At 33.6% G+C, this 25,456-nt stretch overlaps 1 protein-coding gene across 1 annotated transcript in view; it reads right to left on the minus strand.

The window, feature by feature from the left end:
• The window catches only part of LOC118196742 (transient receptor potential-gamma protein-like), a 712,826-nt gene that overhangs the window by 155,611 nt on the left and 531,759 nt on the right, over positions 1 to 25,456 (minus strand). Inside the window, exons 4-5 of the mRNA XM_085813073.1 lie at positions 23,396 to 23,630; positions 10,539 to 10,883 (exon numbers count right to left, since the gene is read on the minus strand). Of these exons, the coding sequence (XP_085669199.1) occupies positions 10,539 to 10,883; positions 23,396 to 23,630 (580 nt within the window). The remainder of the gene's footprint in view (positions 1 to 10,538; positions 10,884 to 23,395; positions 23,631 to 25,456) is intronic.

The following is a 25,456-nucleotide window of genomic DNA, read 5'->3' on the forward strand; positions in this document are numbered from 1 at the left end:
TTACAAGGACTTTCATGTGATATTTTGCAATGTGTTTTATGAATATGAGCAAATGTACCTCAACTATGAAGTAATATTTCTTCTTATTCTATTTTTATAATATTCACCAACGCATGATCTATATTTAACTTCTTTTCTGTAATAGTGTAATACCTGATGATAATGAGTGTGTAATACCTGTTTCCATTAAAAGTTTAATCCCTGTAGTTGTTAAGTTGATTTCTATGACACCTTCTAATTTATGTTAACATTTATCGCTTATGACTTAACGAAGGTACACTTTGCATCTGAGGAATAACTTTAAGATTTTAAGATATTATAAAAATAAATATCTTTATTTAAGATTTATAAACGTGCTCAATAATCAAGGAATTGCGAAACAGTTCAGTCGAGAACCAGCCTTAGAGAGACGAAATACAGCGATGCAAGTGTGGGCAGTTCCATCTTCCCACGATAATTTCTAACCGATAACCGTTGTTAATGTACAGTTTTATTAGTAATGCATGTTTATTATTATTCTATCCTCTTTGCGTCTGTTGATATGCCCATCAGTGTGCAAAATTAAGAAGGGTTATCACAATTGTCCGATAATCTCCAGAATCAACGAACAGATTTTAATGGCATTTTCTATGAACAAAGGTAGATAGAATATAAAAGTAATACCCTGCAACAATCACTGGAAAAACCATAATCGTAACTTAAGGTTCTTCGGCACAACAAGGTGTAAAACAAAGCCTGCAAAATTGAGCATAAAAGGATTCTGACAGGGGGTATCAAATGAAAGCCAGGTGTGAGTTGTCAAAGGAATTTATTTGTTTTGTGAAGTTAAGATTACTGCCGACTGCTCTTGTTTATTGTATTAATGTTTGTAATTGTCTAACATTCATACAGGCTTTCACAATAAAACTTCATACTAGAAATGGGGCGGTTTAAGATTTTTCGTGGCATTCCAGTACTCCTGCAGTAATTCTGTTTTGAGGTCCTGGAGAGTGGGAGGGGAAAGACGAGCTGTATATGCCCTCATAAAAAACGTATCAGATATATTTTATAAGGCTTAGTGTTATTAATTTGGATGGACAGTCCATCCGGAATTGGTGACAGTAACAACTCAAAATTTTAAGGATAAAATAAGATGATACTTTCCACAATTTGATGCATGCTCTGAAGCGGAAAATTTTTCAAATATTAATTACAGGTTGAATTTTGCCTTTTTCTTTTTAAATTTTGAATGCGATAAAGAGAAAGTATACAGTAAATACTATACAATTTGACATATATCAAGAATATGTGAATATTTCTTAATTATTTTGCTTTATTGCATGCACAACAAGTGTAAACATAAATACAAATTTAAAAAAAACTGTATATTTACGTATACATTGTTTACCGTCGCTGTTGCTATAAAGGCATAATTTTTCAAAATTAAAATTATTTAGCATTTATTTTGAATCTATTTTCACACATTAATATGCTTATCCTCAAATTAGTATGTTTATATTTAAAATGAAAACTATTTTTTTAAAAAGGTTACCCGAACTAGGTCGGGTAATAAAATCACTTTAAAGAAAATCTGCTGTCAAATTAGACCAATGACAAATTAGAATTATAAAATCGTTATCATCCGGAAACATGGAATACTAGCTAGCTGTATTCTGAAAAGAGACACATAAAGCACCAAGAATTTTCCCATATCTCGCAATAGTCACAATGAGTCTGTTAATGACATGAAAGACCGTACACCCATTCTACATGATGTTTGTTCAGAACTCAAAACTCTACTGCCATGATAGTCCCTTCGAATGTTGAAGACAGCGAGTTCTGATTCTCTGTGAAAGTACGTCAAGAACCAGTGGTTAAGATGAATAGGCCTTCTTCTGTGAGGAAAATGATTCCTCCGTGATGTTTTGTCCAGAAATGATATACCCTGCAACATGCTGAAACTCTTCTTGTACGCAGAAGTAAGCGGGATGCAAACGGACAGTCTTCTTGCAAACAGGCCAGATTTTAGAGGCCTACGTGTGCATTTTAATGGGCACATTTGGCTCTCAGTTTGTTTTAGTAGACGATAACGCTCGTCCGCATAGGGCTAATATAGTGAATGATTTAACGGAGAGTGAAATTAGTAGCTCGATAGAGTGACAAGCCAGATCTTCAAAACCTAAACTTTATAGAATATGTTTGGGATACTCTTGGGAGGCAAGTCAAACTCGCCTTCCCCATCCTATTACCTTCCAGGAAATGAAACCAACGTTGCTACAGGAGTGAGACAGTGAGCCTTTGAGACAAACCGGTTCATTTCTGATAGGAAGTCATGTTGTGAGAGCTGTATGACTGTTAAAGGAGACTGTAGACTGCAGAAGTAAACTCTTCTGTTTTATCTCAGAACATCTGTTTAGAACTTTCTTTGCCGACGAATGCTCGGTCACATGGTATATACCGTCGCTGTTGCATTAGATATCGTTTGTACTAGATTAATATATTCCATTCCGGATTTCATCGAAACTTGTCCATCACCTCTGTAGATAATCGATCAAGCGGGAAAATTTCCTGAATTTTGAACTCTAGCGTAGTACAGGTATACACTGGTGTGCAAAAATTAAGGACGAGACGATTTTTTCAATATAACTTTGTACAAAAGCTTTTTAAATCAACACATTTAATACCGTAAGATCCCCAATACGTAAGGACACGAGTAATGTAAGCAACACTTACTAAAAGAGAAATCAGAGGGATAAAAAGAAGCTTTATTGAAAAAGTAGCATGGAGCGCAATGCGACTGAAGGCCGAAACATCCCTGTGATGGGTGTCCCGCAAGAAACATCCGGTCTTTAATAAGGGATATGATCTCCCCTGACTGCTAGGCAGGTTTCACAGCGTCTGCCCATGCTGAGAATGAGGGTGTCAATGAGTTGTTGAGGCATTGCTGCCCATTCGTCTTGCAGCGCCAATCGAAGCTCCGGAATCGTTACTGGTGGTAAGGTACGAGCTGCCAAGCGTCTGCCTAGAAAATCCCATACATGCTCGATGGGATTGAGATCGAGATCGTGCCGGCCAATCCATACGTTCAATATCCTCACTCTTTAAGAGCTGTTCGGCAGCTACTGTGCGATAACATGGTGCATTGTCGTCCATGAAAAGGAACTGCGGACCCATAGCGGCTCTAAAAAGACGCACATATGGAAGAAGAATCTCGTTACAATAACGGGTCCCGTTGACTGAACCTGCGTTGAAGATGTGAAGGTCTGTACGGCTACCAAGCATGATGCCTTCCCAAACGAGAACACCGCCACCTCCATACCTGTCCCTTTCAATGAAGTTCGAGGGATGATTGCGGCTTCCCCGCTCTCTCCAGATGAGTATGCGATGAGAATCGCTACTCAGACTGAATCTCCTCTCATATGTAAAGAGTACTCGTCCCCATTCATTGTCTCTCCAATTCCGGTGTTCCCGGCACCACAGAGAACGCCTTCTCCGATGGGCAGACGTTAGAGGTACACACCGTACAGGGCGTCGTGCAAACAGACCACCAACGTGCAGTCTTCTGGCCACGGTAAAACGCGATATCGGTCGTCCAGTCGCCTGTGTCGTGTGTCTAGCGATTTCTCCCGCTGTCTGCCGCCTGTTTCTTCTGGCCTGTAAGGCAATATACCGGTCATCTGCGGGTGGGGTTCCTCGTGGACGACCATTACTAACCCCCCCGGATAGCTGTTCCTGTAGTTTGAAATTGTCTCCAAAGTCGTGAAACGATGCTGTGAGCAATTCCGAACTCTGCAGCCACACTTGTCACACTGCGGCCTTCCTCCAACTTCCCAATGATTCGACCTCGGGTAAAAGCATCCAGATGTCGTCTAACAGATTGATTATTCGCCATTTCTCGCTGAGGCAGCAACTTGGTGTGATTTTAACTGCTATACGGCGTGCAATCTCTTTGCCAGAAATAGTGATCTTACACCGACAACATGCTTTATACTACTCAGACACTCCCCCATTAGGTCTACCTACATATCTGCGCATGTGCTACCGTACATCACCTTACTTAATCTCCTGATTGGTCTTTCTGTCCGCTCTTCCTCTTCGTTCAGCTGATATGCTAATTTTTCGACTTCGTCCTTAATTTTTGCACACCAGTGTAGTACTTTTTCAGTGCTTTATTGCATATTATAAGGAGCAGATTAAATGCCAAGTCGTTTACTTCCATACGTACAAGATAGAGATTAAGTGTACTGCCCATTATATTGTAAATTCAAAATGTAGCGTTAACGTTTGTGATGTCTTTATGAATTAATACTTATGCAGGTTGTTTTTATTTAAGCTTCATACCCATTCGAAAAAAGCTGGCTGGAGGATTAGATCGGCTCTTTCTGATTATGCTCAATTTCATTCTTAGTTCTACAACTGTCATGTTGTTGGCTTATTTTGAGGTATATATGCAACAACAGCTAACCGGTGTATGCGCGTACCATATATATCTTTGAGAATATCTAGATTTATACACATTTGTTTCAAAGAAATTTTGAAGACTAGTCGAATAGTATCCATTGGATGTAAAAGTGTATTGTATTGGCCTTATAGCGTTTTTTCCTTTCATATTTTTACTTCCTTGTACGAAGTAAATTGGAAGTATTGTAATTTCGAAAAATTTCGGGTATCATATTTCAACGAAAGTATACATTTTGAAGGCTATCGATTGAAATTTAACGATGATTTTGCGTGGCATCTACACGTAAGGACAGAATAAAGGACACTTTTCTTCCAAAAAAATTATAAAACATATTTAAAATGAATTCTGAAGAGAATTTTTCGTGGCGTCTGTGCGTACGTACGTATGTATGTACGTCTCTCGCATAACTCAAAAATGAGTAGTCTCAGAACGTTGAAATTTTGTTAGGACTGCTATAACATGTAGATGTGCCTCTCGTATTTTGGTTGCAATCAACCGGACCAAAAGTATATAAATATATGTATATAAATTTTGAACTTTTTCAACGTCTTTCGCCCCCCTTTTGGCTTTAGGCGGGTTCCCTCCAACGGACGGTCTTTTTACATTGGGACTTTGTTTCCCCCTTTCTAAGTCACACGACATGTTGGAGAGCGTTGAAAAGCACGGAGGGCAATCACAACCCCTTTTTGTTTTTACTCCACGATAGAGAAGACAGCATAGCCACAGATCTGTTTTTTTATGTTTCTTTTTAAAATATTTTTCTTGGTCTTAGCAAGACCCACGCTGCTAGTTTTTATTTTTTCCTTAATCCTTTAAATTTAATTTCAGATTCATTTATAAAGTTTTAATCCTTTAAGCTTGCAGGTCCAGCCCGTACATTATTGTATATTTTGACTAATAGCAGACCGCTATTTATTAAAATTTTTATTTTAATTTTTATTATTGCTGTACATCGGAGTTGCATTTACATTTTTACTCCTTAATGTGACAATTTAAGCAGACGCGTCGAGAAATTGGAACAGAGAATTGAGACTAAAAAAAAAATTTTAGGACAATTTATTTAATTAATTAAAAAATTTTGTAACGCAAAGTTTCAATTGTCTGTTTCGGCGAAACGCGTAATGGAGTTAGCTTGGTTCGATGTTCACCCAGAAATTTCCTTTGAAAAGTCAGGGTGGACCTCGAATTGAGCTAATTTACCATTTTTCGCTTTTTAGTTTTTGTTTTTTATATGTTTTTTACTTGTTCCATCAATTGGTTTTTTACTGTGTTTTATTTTTTGCTTTTAACTTGTTTCCAACGATTAGTATTTTACTGTGTTTTATAATTTACATTTTATTTCACAAGTAGCCTAATATTTGTCACTCATTCAATGTCATTATTTTATTAATTAACTTTTTCTTGGAGCCACAGCTTTTGGTAACTTTTTGGCGAGCTAACTACAATTTCTCTTCTCATTTCCTTAATTTTGCAGCATATTGCGAAAAAAAAAAAAAAAAGTTGACCAAAATTGGTCTTTTTAGTATTGTACTTACAACTTTGCTTATAATATATATATATATATATATATATACTCTGTTACTCGGCTCAGTGAGCCTAGTTTCTTTATTCTTATATGTTTGTAAATTGTGCATTTTTTCTTTAAAAAATGATTGAATTATGTTGTTCTTATCTTTCGGTTAAGGTTTGTATGCCTTTAGTAAATCTTCGTGCAATATTTGTAGAATTATTAACAATTTAAAAGTTTTTTGAATGCGGCTAAGCCTAAGTATTTTCACCATGGCGACCATACTTGTTTACATTTGTAACTTAGCAGAATAGTGGATTTGTTGCCAATCTAGAGAAACTAAGCTTCGCAACAACAAAGATAACGCCTTCATTTATTATTGCGAATTAAATCATGCTTAATCCAGTCAGGAAATTATTGGAGGAAGTAAGCGTTTAAGATTTACTTCGTAACTTTTAATATAGATATTTTGAGTTTTTATGTATTTTTGCCTTGTCGCGAAGTGAGAATTGAATTAATTGAATGAGAAATACTGAATCGTCTGTGAAAAACTGTTTCTTTTTTATTTGTTTAATTTCTTTATACATCGTTTTAGATTTATTATAGTAATTGAATAGAACATGTAGCAGCGATTAGATAATTCTTCAGATGTTATAAATTTTGTGCATTCTGAGTTATAAAATGAATGAAATGCAACGCTGTTAAGTGAACCTAACGCCAGAGTGTCACTATGGTAAACAAATATAGTGAAGTTTAAAGAGTGCAATTATTCTCTTATGGTTTATGCGCTATCGACGAAGTAGATTTAAGTAAATCCAATAAGTTTAAATTAAATTCAAGAAAAAATGCGTATAATTTAATATTCCGTACAAGGAAGTCATATGTACACATCATATGTTTTTTTGCTTTAAAATTCGTCTTTTGATTATTACTTGTGAACAAAACAGTACCTATGAGGCGTGGAGCTAACCAAGGAGAATGTTTTTTTGCCAGTTTAGAATGGCGGTGCAGATAATCAGAAAATACCTTTATTTCTTTAAATATTGGTCTTGGAAATATATTTTCAGAATAAAATGCAGAATTTTATAAAAGTTCATTTACAGTCATGACCAACACTGAGCTGAAACTGTCTAGTTATGGAATATCTTAGCTAATGTATTCATAATGAGTGAAGATAATATGTACATAAATATATCATACAGACAGAGAGAAACATACTAGAAGTGAACATTTAAGACAGTTTCGTAATGTAGGAAATTAAGCAGTCAGAAATGTATTACTATATCCCAAAGCTGTTACTCATACGAAGGCACGTACATACAATGCTTAATTTTCCACCTGTAAGATACACGTCTTACTTAAATATCATTCTCACTACGTCATTAACAACGAAGTCCGGGGGAGGCTTAGACCAAAAATTAATTAAAACCGCTGGAGTTCCCGGATGAAAACACACAATAACTTGCTGAGGCGGGTACACGTGCGAGGTGGGGATGGTATGAAGGGAAAAGTTGTCAACAGAAATGCTGCGTTTATGAGTAGGGGATGTAGAGAAACTTTCATGGAACCTATTTATAACCCGTAATGTGCCATGACGCGGAAGATGACCTGACGGGTTATTCTGGACGAAGTGTCTGTCATTTCTGACGTCATAGAGATGTTTTTCAAGGTCCCAGTTTATGAGGCTAACGAAGGAAGAATTCTGTTTTGAATCTTCCCTTTTTTTTGTTTATTAATTTCAGCAACTGGGGAAGGAAATGATACGATAAAAATCTTGCTGAAATGATTTTAAAAAGACGTAAGTATTTTTAAAATATGGAGGACGATCGCATTTGAGTTACGCAGTCTTTTACATTAACTAAGAGTTCCTTTAACTTTTGCTTCGAATATTTGTGGCTGAAGAGAAACAAACAATGATTAAACAATAACATAAATGTTTGTATGTAGATGTGTCTTTCTAAAACTCTAAGTCTGATGTAGGACTAGCATGTTTTCTTAGACATTGTTATATAAGTATAATTAAGATTTATGTAATTATCACAAGTAGAATTATGACACAGTATATTTGTGATTTAGAAAGCATTGTTAAATGATCAATATGATTGTAAAGAAATATCAGTGAACAAATTCATGTCAGTTTTGGTTAGAATTTAGTAGCAATAATAAGAAATAATAAAACACGAAGACAAAACGAGTATTTTTATTATTAAAATCAGGAATTTGGCATTAAAATGAATTTTAGGATATGGACTTCCAACTTCTGTGCCTCGAAAAACTTAAATTTTCACTAAAATCAGCATATTAATAAATATTTACTAAAAGCAATGACCAATAAAATTACGGTACTCAAAAATGAGAAATATGTAAATATGTTTTATGGTATTTAAGGGAAATGCTGAATGGTACATTAAATTTGAAATTTTATATCTTCATTTCAATAAGAGTCACATGTCTGAGAGTCATATCAACAGCCAAGATGGTCCTGAATATGAAGCAACAAAGATCAGTTATAGCAATGACGTATGCAGTCGCCCACGTTGCAACTTATTGTGAGTAACACCTAATCATTTCCCGATTATTAGCCAGCCTAATTTGGAAATCATTGTTCAGAAATGATCCTGAAGCCGAGAGATTAAAGAGACATGATTTTAAAACAGCACTTCGGCCATTGAGTAGAAGTGAAGAAACTTTTAAATGAAAACATTTAAAAAAAGGGAAATCTCTATTTAGGATTTACAATTGCACTGATGCAGCAATATCCATAAGAACTGTAAGCTTTCGAATCGACAAGCAGTTAAAGGCAATAAAAAGAATTTGGTTGCAAGTGTTTTATTTTGTTCTTTAGTTTGAGAAGTTCACTTTCTTACGGCATTTTTTCATTTCTCTTAGCGATATGTTAAGTATAAGCACGAAACCATTTTCTTTGATTCGCGCTGTAAAAGAAAGTTGTGATTTACCGACGTATTATTAAACGTAGCCAGACGTTATGAATGAGTTTTAAAATCGCACATCGATTCAGTTGATTCAGTTTTTCAAACATCAGAGACAATATACGCTATTATATTCTTCTAATTCAAATTAGATTTTTGCGATTAACGTTCTATTTTCTGGAAGATTTTAATGTGAAAATTGCATGTATTAATGCATGAATTTACTGAGTTTCTTCTATAATACGAAATCACTAACAGAACTAACAGAAACTAACAGAAATTCCGCAATAGTTCTAAACAGCATTGGGATATAAATCCCTAATAATTATAAATTTATTGTTTTTCTGTTTTCTTTTCCTTCAGACATGCTTGCAAGTAGACCGAGTTTAGTGGATTACTGCAAAGCGCAAACTGGCTTGTGTACACGTTACACATGGGAAAACCGAAGAAAACGCCTATGCGGCCAGCCCGTTTGCCTGGAATCAAACCCAAGTCGGAACTACCCGTGTTTAGAGATTTTTCCGCTCCACTGTTCTCTTATTTACGAGTTTTATAAATTCAAGATTACGCGCGTATTCACAGCTTTAAACTTTATTTATGCCATATAGCAATGTTACCAGTAGGAATGTTACTTCACTTTTAAGCAAATGTAAAACATGAAAAGTGCATATAATTCAGTATTTTTTTTTTTTTTTTGTGTATGTATGTGTGTGTGTGTGCGTGTTTAGAAAATGCAAACTGTATAAATAAAATTAATTTCAGCTATAAAATTATAGCATCAGCTAACTGTTTCCTTCTCATTTGAAAGAATCTTTTCACTGTGGTTATTTTGTTTCTACAGATTCCAATGCTCACCAATGACAGGAAAAGTGTTCGAAGCGTAGGGAGTGTTTCCCTGGCGGCCACCTTTTTTTAAAGGCAAGAACACACAAAATCGAAGACAGTAAGAGCTTTCTTGCGTATGTTTTCTGCATCTGCAACTTTTTTTCCTAAGTTTTCTGCTTCAGTATCTGTTTTTGGTCTTTCGTTATGTAATCTTCAAAATACATTAACTTTTCGGTGATGTTGCCTTTTAAAAGTCCGATGTTAAGTTTTAAATATATATATAAAAAAGCATCTTGTCTATTTCTCCCGTTTCCAAAATTATTCCACGCCACAAATGTAAATGAGCTCGGAAAAATGATCTCTCGGCTTGCAAGCTACTGCCACGTTTTGTGGCTTAAAAGATTTAGCATGAGTGCTGTGACAGTGAGAAGTGATTTAAAAGACTTAATAGTTACGAAACTGACACCAAATTCAAACCGTACTCAGATCGAAAGATTTTGTAAATGTTGGACTGGAACTGAAGTGCTTAATAAAATTCCTGCCTCAGACATCGCAGGATTTGAAAAATAAATATGTATGGTTTACTTTATTGTTAGTTAAATAACTTTATTGTTAGTTTATTGTTAGTCATTTAGAAATTCGACGATGCAAGCATTCGGCGATGCAAGATATGCTACTACAGAATTTTATTACGTATCTTAAAGTTGATCAGTTGATTCGACGATGCAAGATATGCTACTACAGAATTTTATTACGTATCTTAAAGTTGATCAGAATTTTTGATGTTCTGAAAACAATACCTTTTTCACTTGTTTATAATGATCTCCATACATACCATATATTCGCATTTGTACTCGTGCTCTAAGTAGCTCAACCTCCTCAGCTCGTGACTGAGCAGAAAGGCCGTCAGAATGGGGTCTTTCGACGACAAGGCAATGAGGCTGGGTGAGGCCAAAGCCCGGTATGCGTTGATGCGAGACCGTGAATGGTTTAATGAATCCTCGGAGCATGAACGGACGCAGTCGCTGCATGCACATCTAATGTCATGAGGGGCAGGCAGGACGGCACCCCTGTCCAGGAGGATCTTGACAATCTCGTAGTTGTCGCGGTGGGCGGCCAGGATAAGAGGGGTGATATCAGGAGTGAATGTGGAGGAATCGTGATCCACGGCTTCCCAGCTCTGAAAAGAATAAAAGTATTCAATTTTTTGAGTGAAAATAATTAGTTAATAACAAAACATAAACAGTAGTAACTCCAGTTATCCGGACTCCACATATGAGGAATTACAGTTATCCGCATGAATTGTTTTTACAGATATAATAAAATTAAGTTTCTTGTTTTTTTTTTTTTTTTTTTGACGGGCATTTAAATGTGTACTGATATAAAAAGATAAGAAAGTACAGTATATATGTTTTAATAATGATAATAAATTAAATTGCATGGTGCCTGCTATAATTAAAAATGCTTTAATAGAAAAGCAGTTATGTGCTCACAAGATCAAAATATTCTGTAAATATTAAAAAAAAAATTTTAAGTGATGCGATACAAATTAATGAAAATAGCGATACATGTATAAAATTACAGGTTTTTTTGCATAAAAAGTGTTTAGTATGGAAGTTCACTAGCTATTATTATACCCAAAAGATGACGTTCTAACCTGAAATCCTGAATTTATAACTAGTTTTGTGATGTCTATGAGAGGATATAAAATCACTTATTTTCATTAAAAATGTTATGTTCTCAATTATTAGATAAAATCAAGGCATAAGACATCCTCTTCAGCATATAAATGGCTATCTAACAATGCAAGCATTTTATATATGCTGCTACAGAATTTTATTATGAACGTTATTTAGAACGCCAACTCGTGGATATAACTATCCAAATTTTCAGACACATACGAATTTTTGTTGCGAAATTACCTGAAATCAGTTATGAATATGCAAAGTCAGTGGCAATGTTAAAAGATGCTGTTTGATAGCACTTATCAATAGTATCTAAATATTCCTTAACATGACTTCCCTTTTTTATGTTTTAGAAACTAACGACCTAAGATACGTTAAATATCACCGAAGTATCATACGCGCAAAAATTAAGATCACTGAACTAAACATCTCCCTGTTAGTTCGAAACAAGTATATCTTGCAACTGAATTTATAATAGTGTTTATAATATTAGTATAAAACTTGAGGATTCAGCTAACTTTATCAGGTTCAGTGTTTCTCCTTACTTGCTTGGGGAACATTGAAGAACCTGACTCGGAACAGGGAGCTTACTAAAGCTATGTTCAATAAATGTGGGAAGTAGACAAGATACACAGGAAGGGTATACGAAACTCTTTATTTTTCACTCTTTACAATAATTTCCGTACTTCGGAATACAGAGACCAACTACTTGTGGTCTGAACGTAAGAATATAAAAATATTTAACTAAACTCTAACTTAACTTTGGAATAATAAACAAGGGCCTACGTGGAAGATTGGCCGTATATTAACAGGAAGCCGTATGTAGTACAGAGAACTGTTAACACTACAATACGTTTAAAATTATTAAGAGGATTAAACCTCTGGCCTGGAAGGCAACCAGAAACCGAGTAAAACTTCAAAGGCAAGCGGCCTGCTTCGAGTAACTCCTTCCTCTCTCTCGCTTGGCAAAAAGCCACAACTTAAGTACTTGGCGTTCGCCAGACAAATTTGCATAAATAAGTTAAAGCTTTTAATTCTGGACGCAAGTAGAAAATAAGAAGTGATAGTAAAGATTTAAAATAAAATAAACGTTAGTTAAACTTAAGATCCTTACAACTTCCGAACGAATACATAACTCTCTTACGTACTATTTACAATTCTAACTGTTCAATGAATTAAACTGTAAGTCTTCTATCTCTTAAATGATTAAATGTCTAAAAACAAGCCTCATCCCAACATGTTTTTATATAGGTCAGACAATCCATTTTAATAAAAAAAAGCCAGAATGTATCAACTGCAAATTCCTTCTGCCCAATAAACTTTCGTCATGCAATGGGAAAAATACTGCAGGGAGCTTTAGTGAACCACCTCGAACATCATATAAGAAAGTCCAACACGATAAGCCCGCACCATTTCGGGTTCTTTTCGAATAAGAGCACTGTACATACAATCTATAAAGAAAAATCAATAAAGATAAAAAGAAATAAATTGCAGAATCAGCACTCAGTTCTGTTGTGCCTAAACCTTCAGAGGGCCTTTGATTCCTTCTGGTAGCCGGATGTTGCAGCATACTGAAAGACATAAACAAACCAAAAAACATCTAGGAAATTTTTCAAGATTATTTCATTAGCAGGTGAATCGTAATTATAAATAACAACCGTATAATCGAAATAGTACAAGTCAAAGGCTGTCCGCAGGGCTCATGCAGATTTTTTGAATCTGGCGTTTGACAAAATCATACAATACAAATAGCTCCAACTATCTAAATGCATAGTTTTGGCAAACGATGCGCTTTTTATCGAGAATGGTAGCTCCAGAGATGAAGTACAAAGAAATGTACACGAAACACTAGAAAATTTAAATTCTCTAATCAAACAGCTAAAACTAATAATTTTACAAGAAAATTCCCGAGCCCTTATACAAACCCTCACAAAAGATAACAAGACTTCCAAGGTTCGAAATCGAAGCAAACAAATCAAAATAGTTAACTTCCTAAAATAAATGGGCATCATTATTGATAAAAAGCTTAACTTTATAAACCATCTAGACTATATAAAACACATGATCTCCAAAATGATAACCATTCCAAAGTGAATGAAGGGAATAGAATGGAACGCAGTCCTCTTTCAAATCACTAACATCAGACCACATTTTATTCAAACAAGAACTCCACAAGACAATAGTACTGCAACTACGATAGAAAAGTCACTACAACTCCCTAGAGCTTATAGCAGACAAATACGAGACACTGACACACCCATAGGAGCACCAACCAAGAAAGAAAAATAACATGGCATTAAGAATGAAAAAAGAAGCAAACGAAAAGCAATTCTCCAAATTCCTATGCAGACTGCGGCCTAGAAGAGAGTAAAGACAGCGCATTCAAAATCTACCTAGACCTCCAACCCCAAAAATGAAAAATTTTCCGATTGTACCAATAAAACATTGTATTCCAAGCAAAATTAGTAGCTCTTCTGGAAGGAATAAAATACAGCATCACAAACTCCGTAAAAGCTTGATGTATCTTCACATTCAGCGATGCCCGACATCTTGAATCCGCACCATAGATCAGAATTAATCCAAGAGATTACAGAAAGAACTTTATAAAATCAGCATTTCTTTGTGACTGTTAGAAAGCACATGCAGGGACAAAATTCAAGAAAGAGGCTGACATCCTAGCTAAAGAAACAGCTAGGGTCAAAATGCGCAAAACATGGCCTAACTCGCCCTTCAAAACCTAAAAAAAAACTCATAACCAACGAATTTAAAGCTCAAGTGGTGAGACAATGCCTAATAAGAGAGAAGGACCTAGCAATTGTTCTCAGAAGTAGGCACTGCATCTAGTTCAATAACAAGAGAAATAACATAGTTGATGTCGGAGTATGGTCACTTTTCCACGCATTTTTGTGCAAGAAACTTAACTCATCAGATCAATGTATATATGGAGAAAGAGACATCCCAGAATACTACATATTTAAATGCTTCCTTACAGCTGAGCTTCATCTAAAACTTCTGAACTCTGAAAGCGAAATAAATCCTTTTATAAGATATGCTATCAAAAACAAACATCTCAAAAAAGAAATGATAAACACAATGAACCTCTGTCAACAAGAGACACTAAGCTATGCAACACAGAATAAAATAGCATTACAAGGATATTCTCAGAGCAAGAAGTGAAACTGAAATAACGCAGTATATTAAAAAATGCCACAACATTTACTCTAAGAAGAAACTGTACGGAATTGCAACAATCGAGCAATATAGCTAAAAATTATACTCTTAACAATGGAAACCTATTGAGAGCCTTGCTACTTATCATATTCTAAAACTCTATCACAATAACAGATGTCAGAACCTAAAAATCTCATTCAAAATTCCAGAAAGTAACCTTAAAGATAAAGATCACATCTAATCATAACAAACAGATCTGTAAAAATGCAAACATATCTATAGCTGTGCTCCATAATATGTATGTGCGAGAGGCATCATTTGTAAAAGCATCCATGAAAAAGAAAAAGAATTGTTTCTTTCCAGGTCTGACAAACAACTGGTCAAGCGGTAGAAAGATCTAATACCCACCAGAAAAGATTCAACCCTCAATGTTGTACGCATCAAATACAACGCATTCAAAGCAATGCCTGGCGGGGCTCACTGTGGGCCCTGTGGAGTATAGTTAACTGGATAATTAGTGCGGCTGGGGAATATACACATTACTTAGTATTAAAGAACGGGTGTCCACCACACTTCATCATATCCGCATCAAATACAACGCATTCAAAGCAATGCCTGGCGGGGCCCACTGTGGGCCCTGTGGAGTATAGTTAACTGGATAATTAGTGCGGCTGGGGAATATACACATTACTTAGTATTAAAGAACGGGTGTCCACCACACTTCATCATATCCGCATCAAATACAACGCATTCAAAGCAATGCCTGGCGGGGCCCACTGTGGGCCCTGTGGAGTATAGTTAACTGGATAATTAGTGCGGCTGGGGAATATACACATTACTTAGTATTAAAGAGCGGGTGTCCACCACACTTCATCATATCCGCATATCCATATCTCATAAAATTCTACTCGTCTCTGAAAATAAGCTTTCCGGGTTACGTGTAATTAGTAGAGCAAACGTAAATTCGGAACAATGATGATTTCGCGAACAGACATTAAAAGCTGCAGGAACTTCTGAATCGAATGGTTTATTGCGTCGGAAGCTGTATGCGAAACCTGTGAAGAAATTAATATAACAGTCATATTTACACCAGCGTGTTGCCATGATGTATACATAAAGTTTTCGCTCGTTTTCAAGCAGTTATTAAGATTGTTTGCTTCGCTATTATAAGCTGTTATCTGCTAAAAGTGAACGGTCATTTCATGAATATAAGCGTATTTATAGACTACACAATACATTTTGCTGAAAAAAGTAACCATAATTAGTTTACACCAGCGTGGTGCCATGATATGCATAAAGTTTTAGCTCTTTTTTAGGCAATTATTAAGGTTGTTTGCTTTGTTATTATAAGCTATTATCTGCTAAAAGTGAACGGTCATTTCGTGAATATAAGTGCATTTGGAGACTGCACAATACATACTGCTGGAAAAAGTATCCATAATATTATGTACTTTAGGCTAATAGCTTTACTGCATTTTAAAGATTCAATGAAATAAAATTATTTTAAACATTAAACTATCTATTCGGTTACTCTATGTTTGAGTTTCCCTTTTCAGTTTTGTTGCGGATTTTTTTTCTTCACTGCCTTAAATAAGTTTAATATCAGTAACATCCTCTAATGTAGAAATTTTATTTACTAAAATATTAGTTAATTTTAGTAGAATATTTTGTTTCTAAGAAATTAATTTTTTTTTCAAAACTCCAGTTGTTTCAAAAAGAGAAGCTAATGAAATATTAAGCGAGTGTGTAGGTTCGTATTGTATTCTACACCTAGTTTCCGCCATGGATATGCATGCAAAAAATATTTAAGAACTAAAATAGTTTAAGATGTATAGTTGCGATGGAATACGATTTCTTTGCAGTTTGCCAATTCTGGCCTTTTCTCTTTGATTGCTTCTTCCTATTTTATAAGTTGTTGGCAGCATATATCTTAGTTGTTCGTTTGGTTCCTTCTAAGTAGCTCAAAATACACAGCACATTTGCACTCCCATCAAACTGACAGTACGATCGTTCAGTTTTCGATACAATTTGTACAATCAATTCAGTTTTCGATACAATTTGTACAATCAATTCAGTTTTCGATACAATTTGTGCTGAATCATCATTCTTGGACCACGATTTTTCTCGATTAATGTTGTCGTAGACAAATAATTTTTAATCACTAGTGATAATTCGTTTAAAAAATGGTCCACTGCATAATTTTGAATTGCTTATCGCAAATACTGATTCATTGTGGTAAATGAATTTCTTTCAACTCATGCAGAACCCAAATATCGAGTTTCTTAACGAGTCCAAGACACTTTATGTAATTTTCAATTATTATGAGTGATACATTTAACCTTGTTGCAATCTCTTGCACAGTTATATGACGATTCGATTTGAATTAATTGACCGTTAACTAAAAGTTGTGAACAGAATTACGCAGGATTTGTTTCTGTAGCAACCTTAATGTGTCAGCTGCCAAATCTCAAAAGAAAAAGAAAATATAAGATTGAAAGAAGAATAACAAAACGATCATAACGCTATCTATTTGTTCAAACCAAAATTAATACTTTCTTGACAACCCAATAGTACTGTATGCTTATCGGAGACAAAAGCCTCGCTTTATTCGATTTACTAGTTCTTATACTGTAGATTGAAAACCCCAGTCATAGATTGGAAACTCCAGTCATTCAAAAGGTAATTTAAAAAGTAATTTCTTTCAAGCCCTCTCTGTTTACATACTTGTGTGTAAAGAATGAACCAATTTTGATACATTTGTTACTTCTTGGGCCAATTATTCAAAGCACTATTATTTATATATTGCGCTACGCTGTTAGCTGAAGTGAGTTTGGTTTAACATCACAAACATGAAGACTTGCTCCAAAACAAGAGTGAGATCTTATATTACAATTTCATTGCAATTAGTTTCAGTAGGTAGAATTTATTTATGAGAAATTTTTAATAAAAGAACTTTGTTCAGTTAAAAGCATGTTATCTCTTAAGACGTATTCACATATAGGCTTTTATCGTTCTTGTACATAAGCCAGAAGAAAGAAAGTCAAAATTACAAAAATACGACAAGCACATATAGTTATTACATCGATTTGGGGATGATGAAAAAGTTAAGATAATAAAATTTTTAGCGGACTTATTAGGTTATACTTTCTTTGAAAATTAAATAATTTGTACTTTTTCCTTGAAATCCATAAATACCCTTTCGCTTTCTTGTAGCAGAATTCCATATTCCTAGATTAAACCTAGAATCGCTGGTCACTACAATATTCAAAACTAAATTCATTTGTATTTTGTACTTTACTTAAAATTAGGGAAATAAAAGAAAATTTTTTTTTCTGTAAAATGATGTTTCTGTATGATACGATCCAAACTTCGGCACATTAAGAAAAGAAATTTATTTTTAGTTATTTAAAGCATACATCAGTTTTCATGTGAAGTACATGTAGTATTAGATTTAATTTTTATTCACCTTAAAACAAAGCCTATAGCTTCTGATTTTATAAGTTTTCATTTACGTGAAACAAAATACATAGCTGTTTTCATTCGACTGAAACAAAACTAAGACAGTATTTCCGTATATATTTCATCTAAATTTTAACACCTTCTTTTATAAAAACGAAATAAATTGAGACTATATAAACAAACTGATAAAAACTTGACTTTTTTTATTCCGCGTAGGGCCCGACGTGGAAAAATGGAGGCTCGAATATATGAAACCCGCATAATAAAAGTTTCACTGTATTGAATTTCTTTAAAAAATTATATTTTTTAGCTGCATTTATTCAACAGGAAAAAATTTAAGAATCTGAAAGGCTTCACATTTGTATATGAAGATTTGCGTATAAGAAGGACAATTTCATATATTTCTTTACTATTTTGAAAAAAAAAAAAAAAAAAAAAACTTCTTTCTTGAAAGATGTTAGAATTTTTAGAATAGAATTTTTTTTTCTAAAAGAAAAAGAAATTTCTTACGAAACAAAAGAAAAGGGGAAGGAAAGTCAGGCATATCCTCCACTCCCCCCTCAAAAAATTTCTTTTTGCTTGTTTGCTGATCAGAGAGTATTTTTCCCTCATTATATGTTTGTGGTTTAGACAAAATATAATATACATCCATTGACAATTATAAGCAATTTTTCTCTCTCATTACCGCGCGCCTTCGTGATGTAATTGGAAAGCACATCGGGCTAGCAGTCGGGGGATCCAGAGTTCGAATCCTGGTGAGGGCATCTCAGTTTCATCATGTTGCCTGTTTTCAAAAACCTACTGTTTATACATGATAAGAGTTATAGAAGCAAACAAACACGAAAAGAAAATGTTTAAATGCATACTTATTCATTTTAGTTTTTGTTAGGGTAAAATGTATTTAATGCACAATAATATACCTATAGAATAAGTTATTTTATTTTCTTGTAAAGTATGCTGAAATTACTTTGCTTACAGAGTTTCATTATAGTTAAGAGTTTCAGAGAGCTCCGAAAATGATTGCTTGTTAAATTACTTATTATAAGGTACTATAATAACTAAGATTTCAAAGCTATTAAAGATAATTACTGTTTAAAAACGTATTAAATATTTTTGAGCATATCTGACGGAAAAGTTTCAGTCAAATTCTAATAATCATTTCGTACACTTTTAATTTTTCTCTCAGCTTTATTGTCTCGCGTATATAATATAGGTGATTAATTTTCCAAAAAATACTCTTATAGTCCCCTAACAAGTAAGAAGATGTTGGTAAATATTATTATGTTTAATTAAAATGGTGATTTTATATCAATATACTTCTGAACATGTCTCCAGAGAACAAAAGTAGACAAAACTCCAGTGGTATAGCTAGAAATTTTGAGTCCTTAAGCAAAACTTAAAATAAGTATAATATATATATGTATTAAGTTTCAAATTTCTTTCTTTATGTTTTTACTGATTATATATATACATATTAATATTATAATACATATATTATATATATAATATATATATATATAATTATTATATAAATATTATATATATAATTATAATTATTATAATTATACAGATAATATATATATAATTATAATTTGCATTAGCAATAATCCTTAATTCTCCCTCTTTAAAAAATAGTAATAACGTTTCCGAACTGCATCGTTTATATATCTATCTATGTCACATAGCTTCTGTAACGTTGATGACATATCTAATTCGGAATCTAAACTCAAAATTTCGAGATGTGAAATTTTCTCTTAATAAGCAACATAAACCGAAACGTTCTGTTGAGCCCCCATATTGTATTAACTGCGCACTTAGTATCTACCTCTCTTGTCGTTAAGGTGCTAGATCGCTCACTTAGCCTGTGCCAGCTATTTTCCATTGTTCTAAACATATAATCTGTATAAAATTGTGGGGGTGCATAGCGCAGCCACAATGATGACATGCAGCAAAAAAGGATATGTGTTCTCAGAATTATTTATCCAAGAATAAAATCATGTGTGGAATTTATGGCTACGTCTGTCTTCAAGCTTTCGTAGAAGCAAAAAGAGTCTATTATGTTTTTCAGGTCCATTTTGTTTGCCTCTTTATGTTCAATAGAAAGATAGTTTAATCCTGTTTGTTCATTCATATTTCTTCTGCACTCTTTAATGATTTTTAGCCTTGAAATCATCTTTCTACTGTACTATATGTTACAGAAATGTTTAAAAATGATAAGAAGACTGCATACTTTCCATAGAAGTCGCATTCCAGTGAATGGCATTATTTTATCATTAAGTTCCCAAATTTTGGAATTACCATATTTTCATTAATTTTATTAAAATTTTGAATTGCCATATTTTCATTGCCCCTATATTGTATTAACTGTGCACTTTACACAGGTGTAGTCTCTCTTTACACAAGTGACTTGCACAGGTGTAAGCCATCTTTACACAGGTGTAGTGCGTATGTAACATGTAATATATAATATTTAATGTGTTTCTTGTGTTTTTATAAAGTTGTCTATAAAACGTTTTACTGGTTTCTATGGAGCATTTTTAGCAGGGTTGTTATAATTATTTTAATATTTCTTACGTTTAAATTTTACTTTCCAACCAAGCGTTAATCAAGCAGTTCTTGAGCATCTGCTTAAGCGTCTGCGGTCTGAAAATTTGCTGACCTAACTCTAGTACACAGAGAAGTATAGCATGAGAGCGCTTAGCTGCCTCCTTCGTTGGCTCCTTCGTCTTCATGCTCAGTCTAACCAAAACTAGCCCATTTGGTTTCTGACAGAAATTGTTTGCTATGCTTAAATACAATTTTACGCTCAATAATAATAATAATAATAATAATAATAATAAAAAAACACGGGAAAAACAAATGCTAAAGTGATGATCTCGAAAACAAGAGGATAGTTTCGGTTAGATTGCTTATGCGGATTTGATGACAATGCTATTATACTGCAGACGGAGCCAAAGTAAAAAGAATTCTCATTACGCAGCATTGCGTTTACGACAAAGAAGATAGGCTGCTGCAGCATTCAGTTTTATGCCTAATTTTTATATTACTCGAAAAGAAAATATATATCTCTTTTACAATTAATAGCATAAGTTATTCTTAAAATTTTAAATTAAATCTGTACGTATAAAGTATCAAAGATGGATTCGGCAACAAATTTACTAATTTATCATTACTTTTCGAATATTCAAAAATCAAAAGGTAGTGGGCCCTCAAATGGCTTGGGCCATTAGGCATTGCTTAATTTTGCCTATCTACAGCTACGCGATTACAAGTGCTATTCATTATTTGAAAGAATGCTTAATTTTTAGGAAAAGTAAGATATAGATAAATAAATTGGTAATAAATAGAGTGATAGATAACAAAAAGAACAAAACTTTAAAACTTTCAACTTTCATAGATTAAGGTTAATTAGTAATTTATATATATATTAAAGTATAATTTAAGCGATTGTTTTCAGTTGTTAGAAAATGTAACAAACAAAGCGAAAAAGACAATTCAATGTAAAATATAACCCACTAATACTATATGTATGTATCCATATATACAAAATTCCATATATGATTTTGTTTGAGAATCTGTGGGTTTCCAAATAATTTATAAACATCGATATTTAAATAAAATGGTGTTATGTAATTAAATATACGGGAAGTTTTGCAGTGCATGCTAAATTTTAGTTCAATGATATGTTAATCATATTTCAAATAAAATCTTTCTTATCTTATGAAAATAGTCAAATTACATATATCGATATGGTTTCTATGAGCTTCAATAATTAAGCAATATGTTTCGTATATTAATACAAGTCGCTGTCGAAATTTACAAAAATTTCCAGAATGAAGTTTCATAAACTATCTTTATTAGGAACTTTCATTCGAAGTGTTCTTCATGCGGTTCCCATATGCATTTTCATACGGAATGTTTCCACGCAAAGTACAGCTCAGAAACCTTTAAAAAATTTAGAAAATTTAATTCATTAGAAAATTTCTAAAAAAAGCAAAGATATTTAAATAATAGCGATTTCAGTCGAGAAAGAGTACAACCATTCCAATCAGAGAATGCAGAGTGTTAGAAAAATATTGCACGATTTAATATCTCTTATAGATTAGGTCAATAAATCATGTTTCTGGTTAGCGGAATCAGATAAGACTTTCTAATTGTAGCACTCTTGATCCCGAGAGGCGTTTTGGTAACAATACATTTAGCAGAACTATACATAACGAGACGGGCATAGTATAGGAAAAACAAAATCACTGAAAAATATGTGTTTCATAAAAGAATTACTCAAATAAAAAATATTCATCCTCTCATCCTCATAAGATCAAAATTCTAAGAGTCAAGAGTAATTAAAATTTGAAGGCACGTATATACAAATTAAAGATAGATATGCAAATGAATTTCTAGATGCTAATATTTCTAACAGACAGCTTTAGGTCAGACAAATCTAAAATCTCTGGTAGAAATGTTTTGCGAATCTTTTCAAAACGACCCTCTAAAGAGAGTTTAGGAAAATAGTACGCAAGTGATAGGCTTCTGACTAATTGATAACAAAGGCCACACATACAAAACTTGGATACCTAAACTCTTGAAGTATCTAAACAGGTATGTAGCAATATACTCAGCTCTGGTCGGATTTCTCGGTACCAGTATAGTGAGTCGACCACTGTAGAAACGATGGTTCTAGTCCTGCGAAGGTAGCTATATCCCCGTTGCCAGCAGCTGCTAAACGCAGCATCAGACTAATTCTTTGGAGTTTATGGTAAACAATAAACCTATTTATTCTGGTTCTAGTGGCTGCTGTCTGGGGATTTCTTCTTTTTTAATACAATCATATAGCGACCTTCCGAAAAGGTTGTATACGCCTGATAATCTTATCATTCGCAAGGACAAATTTTTCTTTTACTGCAAAACTATGTCCATGTTTTGCAGTAAAAGAAACATTTTTTGACCTGATTGTGGTCTGACACCCTTCCTAATATGGATCACTCTCCACGGATTTTTTATCTAATTATTGTCGTAACAAAGTATTTTTAACATTATTCTAATTTTCACTACCTTCAAATAACCTCTGAGAGCAAGAAGATGGAGCAAGTCTTGATACATATCTTTTTAAGATATCTTTATATTTTCAGATTTCTGTGCAATAACTGATGCGAATTCATGTGCTTGTTTCCTTCATATTCAGATTTGCGTATGCATAGATATAAAAAATATATGGATTGAATTTACAGCCAACCCCGATTTAAATTCTATCTCCTTAACTGATCCATTAATATTGCACTGCACTATTTAAACCTCTTGCACATCAAATTTAAATTCTCAAAATTTCGGGGTTATGTAGTACCCTGAATGGTTTTGAAGAATATTTAGCTATACTTACGTGAGGTTCTCCAGGAATATGATTAGCTTCCTCGTGTTCTAAGAGCACTTCCACAGCTTCAACGTACTCTTCGCTGATGGCATGAAGAAGGGCGTCTTTCGTATCGACCTTGTTTTCTATCAGCAGCTCAACCATTTCCAGATTTTCATTGTCGATAGCCATCAGAAGAGCCGATCTTCCCAGAGGGTCTACGCAGTTCACATTTAGACCTGTCTGAGGACGACTCTGAAGGTGCCTAAAAGTAACAAACGTCATTAAATACACTTCACTTTCTTCTTTGGAATGTTTCTTTACTTAACCATGGCATTGTTTTAAACGCAAAAGCTGTATAATTTTCAACTGGGTAAGGAATATAGGCAATAAAATAAAGCACATCATTTTATAAAATTTAGCAATGTATTTTTAAGCAAGTAAAACAAATTATAATCACAACTGTAATTTATCACATTTTTACTGAAACATTTTCAAGGGATCAACTGCTATTACTCAGATTAACAAAATAGCATAGACTTCAAAAGTTTAGTTGCTTTTGTAATTAAATGAACAACTTTATCGGAAAAACAAGTAAGAAATAAGTAACTATATGTTTGTTTATTTCTTCATCTTTATGTATGTATTATTAAAAAAAAAGACCTTCTAACTATCGACTATGCTCAGTAACAGTTTGGAGCTGAATTCCAAGCTTTGTCATAGTTTTGTACAGTGCGTGAAACTGAGGTTTTCCTCAAATTTTTATCAATGGAAGTTTGTTCATGAAAAGTATATAGTTGATAGCATTTTCAGCTACACATTTAATTTGAGTATTCAAAATAACTTGAGTAAACAACGAAACATTTTTGTTTTACGGATGAAAATCAATAAGAGAAATGAGGTTTCACCATTAGTATAATAAAATAAATAACGAAATTAGAATTTTATGCTGCTCACATGCAAATTCAAGAATAAATTGTACTTAATAAAATGAAGAACAAAATATGGAAAGTGATAAATAGGCGGAAACTCTTCATTACTTTTCATGTCAGTTATGGAACGTGTTAAAATAAAAATAGGTGCGCGATAAAACATGACGCCGAATTTAAAAAAACGAGAGGGGAAAAACGGTTCAAAAAGGAAAAACCGACGGAAGACAATTTTTTCCTAACAATGGAATAAACTGAGTTTTCTACCGAGTATTTCTAAGGAAAATGTCGATTTTTTACGACCTGGTATTACATAAAACACATTCCACGTGGGTATGTTCATAAAAGAAGCCAAACTACAAGTAATAAAATGTTTCTTCGGTGAAATAACAAAAACACCCAAAAGCACTTCAATCGTCAAATAAACTGAGAACACAACCTACAAAGCAAAATGCAACTTGAAAGATTTTCTTACGTGAAGACGTAAAAGACACAATATCTCATACTCGCAATATATTCTTCGCTGAGGTTGTCAACGGAATGGTTCCTGCCTGTATATGTCTGAACGAGTTCTTTTTTTTTATTATTTCTGTCTTGAAAGAGGTTTTCAATTTGCTATCTATTTTACGACGGCGTCAGTCTACCACGCTTCCATAATATCGTCTGAAATTTTTCTGTTTTACCTTGATGGATATACTAGATCTACTTATCAATGAAAGTACAAAATTGATAGATAGTAAAGGAATTTAGAATGAAACCTGGGTAATGTCAAACTTCGGAAACATACCGCATAATAATTTCAAGGTTATGTTAAGAATTGTAAAAGATGAAGCTTTTTACATGTCATGAATGCTACTTAAAACGGACTTAGAATATTTTGTTCACATTTATATGCGAAAAGATAAAATTAAGTATTGCAGACAGATTTGGAAGAAAGCTTATGTTTGAGTTTTTACTATGAGTTCGGATTTTACTCTCCTTTCAAACCTTTGCAAATGAATTTTCAAATTTAAAACTGGAAAAATGCTATTTGAAATTATTTTCGAGTTTAAAATTGACAAAAATACTGTGTGAAGTTAAAATAATATTAAATTTCAGAATAGTTTTTATTATTTCCCATGATGCTATACGTAAATAAAGCATTTATGCATGTGTATATGAA

The sequence above is a fragment of the Stegodyphus dumicola genome, chromosome 3, assembly GCF_044657685.1.
Source record: "Stegodyphus dumicola isolate Sdum_Otavi_A_Nest chromosome 3, ASM4465768v1".
Taxonomy (NCBI): Eukaryota; Metazoa; Arthropoda; class Arachnida; order Araneae; family Eresidae; genus Stegodyphus; species Stegodyphus dumicola.